This window comes from Frankliniella occidentalis, unplaced genomic scaffold (genome assembly GCF_000697945.3).
Source record: "Frankliniella occidentalis isolate FOCC.00 unplaced genomic scaffold, Focc_3.1 Scaffold112, whole genome shotgun sequence".
Taxonomy (NCBI): Eukaryota; Metazoa; Arthropoda; class Insecta; order Thysanoptera; family Thripidae; genus Frankliniella; species Frankliniella occidentalis.
The window spans coordinates 625,550-630,720 of record NW_026267240.1 but is presented as its reverse complement, the minus strand read 5'-3'; the positions used below and the strand labels follow the sequence as shown (position 1 = coordinate 630,720).

The 5,171-nt window shown below is 61.4% G+C and overlaps 1 protein-coding gene across 2 annotated transcripts in view; it reads left to right on the top strand.

Moving 5' to 3' along the window:
• Window positions 1-5,171, top strand: part of LOC113208268 (5-hydroxytryptamine receptor 1-like) — a 209,762-nt gene that overhangs the window by 197,081 nt on the left and 7,510 nt on the right. For both annotated transcript variants that reach the window (XM_052270159.1, XM_052270160.1), the window contains exon 6: window positions 4,562-4,968. In XM_052270159.1, the coding sequence (XP_052126119.1) occupies window positions 4,562-4,968 (407 nt within the window). The remainder of the gene's footprint in view (window positions 1-4,561; window positions 4,969-5,171) is intronic.

The window sequence follows — 5,171 nt, the reverse complement described above, 5'->3', positions numbered from 1 at the left end:
AAAAACACCCTGAAAACACAAGTTCGTATGTCACACTTGTTCAATTTCAAATCACGTTTGGGTCGCTTGGGTCTGTGATTTACACACTTGGGTCTTTTGTAAACACAGGCTGTTTGAACATTTGAAATCACAAAGGATTAATTCACCGCAAAACGTGTCCTCGTTTTAAGATGTGTGTTTTGTATTTTACATTGTTCCTCGTTGCATTCCCCCAGCACCAGAAAGCGGCCAGAGCAGCCCAAAGCCGAAGAGGTCTTGTGCCATAACATTTTTTTTCACCCGCCGAAGCGGACACGGGAATGTTCCATCGCGCCCATCAACACTCCGTTACCCAAACGCCGCTCGGAAACATGTTTCGCTTTGAATGCGAAATGCGTCGGGCTTTTTGCCGGCCTACGGCTGCTCCCGCTCTCGGGGCGGCGTTCCGACTGTTCGTCGAGGCAGCGGGGAGCTGAGCAGCAGCAGCATCTGACGCTGGGATCGGACTACTGCTGCTGCTGCTTGGTTGCTTTTGGGAAGTTTTTATAATGCGACATGATGGATCTAGCAGCGTGCCCTGGCGTGTACTCTCTCTCTCCCTGCGGTTCCACTCGCCCCGCCCACTCACTGCGGAGAACGTAATACGAGAGCACTGAATTTTCGAGTGTGTTTTAGTACCAGAGCGGCCGAGCGGGGGAGAGTGCTTCCGCCCCTTAAAAGCACACAAGTTTTCTCTCTCTCTCTCCGTCCACCCTTGTATCTCTCTCTCTTTCTCTCTCTCGATGACCGAGCACGCCATATGGCGCTGCGGTGCGGAGCGGTCAGGGGGCGGAGGGGGGGGGGGCGAGTGGAGCGGCAACAACATTTAGGTTAGGTTGCGGCCGGCGATGAGGTTAGGTTGGGTTAGGTTGCGGCTGGCGACGAGGTTACTGCGGCAACGTAAAGTCACGTTACTGGGATTGAGTTGGGGCGCGGGGTGATGCCCCAAAAGTTATGTCAAAGTCTGATGGATTTCCCTGCCCTTTTTTGTGTGTGTGTTGTTGATCCCGGGCGGTAAAAATTTCAGCACAGCAATGAAGTTTGTTTACGGTCGCTCTTTACGGCATAAATCATTACGGCAAGGGATCGCCGCTCTTTATTGCCCGCCCTGCGCTACCTGTTCCTTTCGTAAAGTCCTTTTGTCTTAAAACTCTTGGGTATTTTCTCGCTTTGCTTTTTATTTTGCCTTTTCCCTGCCAAGTTTTTGCTGCGTCGGCAGCGCGCGCTCGCAGAGCCACTTGTTTGAGAGTGAACTACTAGGAGCGGCCCGTCCGTCGGGTCGGGTCCGTTGTGGACCCTCCTCGTCCTGCTGCTCCTCGGTCCGCCGCCGACCACTATTTTGCTTTTACGAGAACAAGAAGTCGCGGACTTCTTTTCTATAGAATACAAAATTACCTTTCCCGCCGAAGCGCCGACCCGGGCCGCCGCCGCGACGCCCGTCCGCCTTCCGTCCCGCCGCGGCCCGCGCGCGCGACTTCCGCGCCAGAATAACAAACTTTCCCCGCCATTCAATCACGGCCCTTATTTCTCCGCGTCGCACTGCCCCCGCCGCCCCCCGCCGCCGCGGCGCCCGCACCGAAATCGGCCGCGCGTCTATTTTCGGTCATGATAATTCGCCTCGCTCGCAATCTGTCAGCGCCGCGTTGATGGATGGGGTGCTCGCGGGCTCTCTTTCAGGATTAGGGCCGTCATTTCCTCCGCGCCGCCGCCCCCGCGCCGCCCCCGCGCCGCCCCCAGGCCACCGCACCACCGCGGAGCTGGCCGCGCAGCGCCGGCACGTCCGACGGTCGTCTGATCGTTCACAACGTCCTCCGTCATCCCGCGGCCCCATCAGCAGGGCACGGCCTGCACACTCTCTGCGGGGGCGGCGCAGGGGTGGTGCGGGGGCGGCGCGGGGGCGGGTTAGGGGGCCCGCCAGCAGCCGAGGGCGGTTATCCGCCTCTTGCCTCTTCCATCCAGCCCGACGGATCACTCATCCAGCGGCACTTCTTCCGTCCGCCGAAGAGCTCCCCCACCCTTTGCTCTCTCTCTCTCTCTCTCTCCACCCGCGGGCTGGTTTCGTTGCTCCTCTCGTGTGGGGAGCGTAGGACCGAGTCTAGCAAAGCCCCGCCACGCCCCGTACCGCCACGCCCCGCCACGCCCCGCCACGCCCAACCTCGGCGACGACCTGCCCGGCGTGCTGCCGAAGTGGCAGCGCTCCACCCCATCCTCCTTTCCCTCTCAAGCGCGAGAGTCACGGTAAAAGCAAGCAAGCGACGCGCCCGCGGGGCAGAGCACGCAGCAGATTGGTAAAACGATTGGCATTATTTATCGAGTTTGTTTTCCCGCTTTGTGGTGAGGTGAATGGAGAGCGGCCGGGCCGGCGCGCACTTGAGAGGTGTCCCAGGCGGCAGGTCGGGGAAGTGCTGGCGGTGCCCTACTGCACGTGGGGGGAAAGGGGAGCGGGGGGAGGGGTGCGAGCCTGCTAGGGCGTGGCAGGGCGGGGGGTGAGTTTGGCGCTGGTCTCTACTGGATTAGGCTGGGCTTTGGAACCAGTTACGGATCCCTAACGTATTGAATCACCAGGCTCGCTGTGCTGCGCCACGAACCGCGCTGTACACAGGGCTTTTCGCCTGGATTCCCATCCACGCATTCTCTTGCTATCTCTCTCCCACACTCACACACTCCCTCACTCTATCCTCCCAATCACTTTCTCTCTCTCTCTCACACACACACACACACGTTCTCTCTCGCTCTTCCTCTCACTCGTTCTTTCTCTCTTCCTCTCACACTTTCTCACACTCTCCCCCTGTCTCCCCCCCCCCCTCGCTCTTGGTCGCTCCGTTTCCGTACGTGTTCACACAAATAACAGCGCCGGCCGCCGAGACGCCGCGCTCCGTGGCTCATGTTGGTCGTGATGACCCGCCGCCGTCAGGCAGACCATCATCCCCGTCATCACGTCGGACGTGGCTGGCCGCGGCGCTGGCGGCGGCGCCAACACGCCGCCGACGTGGACTCGGCCCGCCGCACCGCGACTCAGCCCGCCCCTTTCCTCGCCGTAACTTGCCCGCCGCGGCGGGCGGCGGTCTGCTGGCTCGAGCAGCAGCGCGGCGGGGCAGGGCAGGGCGGGGCGGTGCAAGGTCGCCCTGCAGCTCTGGCTACCCGCCCGCCGCTGTCGCTATCCTCGCTCTCTGCACCCCTCCATCGCCAATCTGGAATCGGCGAGTGCGAACTTGTTCCCCCTGCTATTGATCCCCGTCGTCCTGCTCGCGCGTGGTGCGGTGGCTCTGCTGCGGGTCAAGGCTTGTGTGTCGTTAAAGCCCCTCTCTATCCTCCTGCGCTCGCTGCGGGTAGCGGAGCGGCTTTGCAATCAGAGGAACGTTCGAACTTCCTCCCCCCTGCTGCTGTTGCTCGCCGATCGTGCTCCCCCCCCCCCTCCCCTTCCCTTGCAGAGATACACACAGGCAGTTGCATCCCGTTCCCCGCCGGTGCCCGGCCCACCCCCGCGCCTATGGGAAAGGCAACACCTTACTGTATTCGCCCGTGCTGCTGCTGCTGGCTTTGTCTCTGTTAAACGCGTCATTCATCCATCCCCCGGCACAGCAGCGATGCGCGCCGCCGCCATGGCAACGCGAGAGCGGTGTGTGGGGGGGGGGGACATTTTCATTACAGCCCTCCGCAATTGCGGCGGACATGTTTTGCTTAATCTCAAAGAATAATAACTTTTTAGGGAATTGAAACATGAGTGTGCATGTGTGTGTGCGCCCGTGCCCATGCCCCCCCCCCTCTCACCCCCTTGCCTGACCTTGGCAGCGCGCTAGCGCTCGCAAACCGTCCCCCGCGGGGGCCCTACAACACCCTTTCCACGCGGGAAGCGCGGCGTGGTGGGGAAATGACTCGCGGGGGCCCTTAAACTCTTTTTCGGACAGATCTCTCTGCGGATCCATTTACAGCTACACAATGCTCTCGCCTGCTTTTATTTCACTCTCTATTTCCTCGTTTTATTGTTTGTGTGCCTCCCCCCCCCCCTCCTGTTTATCTCTCTATCGTTCTCTCTCCCACGCATGGCAGGAGGCACCCGCGGCTGCGCGTGTCTCCCGCGTATTTCCTGATTTTAAAAAGGGGGGGGGGGGCGCTGGGCTGCGTGGGGCTGCGGGCGCCGCCTCGCGTGAAATATCAGCGTCCTTGTCGTCCGCTGCACGCAAAGCGCGCCACGCTGAGCGTCGCACCGCCCCACCTCTCGCCCTGCACCCCCCTCCCCCCTCCACAGCAGAGGGGTCGCGGGGGTTAGGGAAAAGTAACTGAGGACGACTATAAACGACCCGGCTGCTAGACCTTAGCTTTTCACTCCAAATTAGAAGCGCTAGTAGTTTCCTACCAAAAACTAAAATGTAGTAAGGTGTCCTTGTCCAAGCACATCAAATGCTGGGGCGAAATTGTGCCCTTAAAATAACTACTACAAACTGCGATTTTTAAAAAATAAATTTTCCTTGTAAAATGTTTCTTTCTGAGACTGCAAATTGTCCTAAAATGCCCGCTAAAACCCGTCCTTTCTATGTTGCAGTGCTCCGGCCAGCTCGGCTCCTCACGCTGCCTGGCGACGTCGGACGCCGGCCGTCGCTCGGACGAGTCGCAGTGTCCGATGCTGGGGCCGCCGCCGCGGTCACGGTCGCGGTCGCCGCGTGGGGGAGGCGGCGGTGGCGGTGGCAGCAACGGCAAGCGACGCGGCACCAAGAAGAAGAAGGGCGTCACGTCGGTCCTGGTGTCGGGGCTGGGGAGCTCGTCGCCGCACAAGGCGAGGCACTCGTCCGCCTGCTCGGCGGCCACGGTCGGCGTGTCGACGCACACGAGGAAGCTGCGCTTCCTGGCCAAAGAGAGGAAGGCCTCGACCACCCTGGGCATCATCATGAGCGCCTTCATCTTCTGCTGGTTGCCCTTCTTCGTGCTCGCACTCGTGCGACCCTTCCTCAGGTGAGTGTGCCCCTCGGTGTGCCCACACTGCGCAGCCTTGTGCCCGCGCTGTGCCCGCGCCGTGCCCGTGCCGTGACCACGCCGTGCCCAGCCCGCGCCGTGCCCACGCCGTGCCCAGCCCGCGCCGTGCCCACGCCGTGCCCAGCCCGCGCCGTGCCCGCGCCGTGCCCACGCCGTGCCCGCGCCGTGCCCACGCCGTGCCC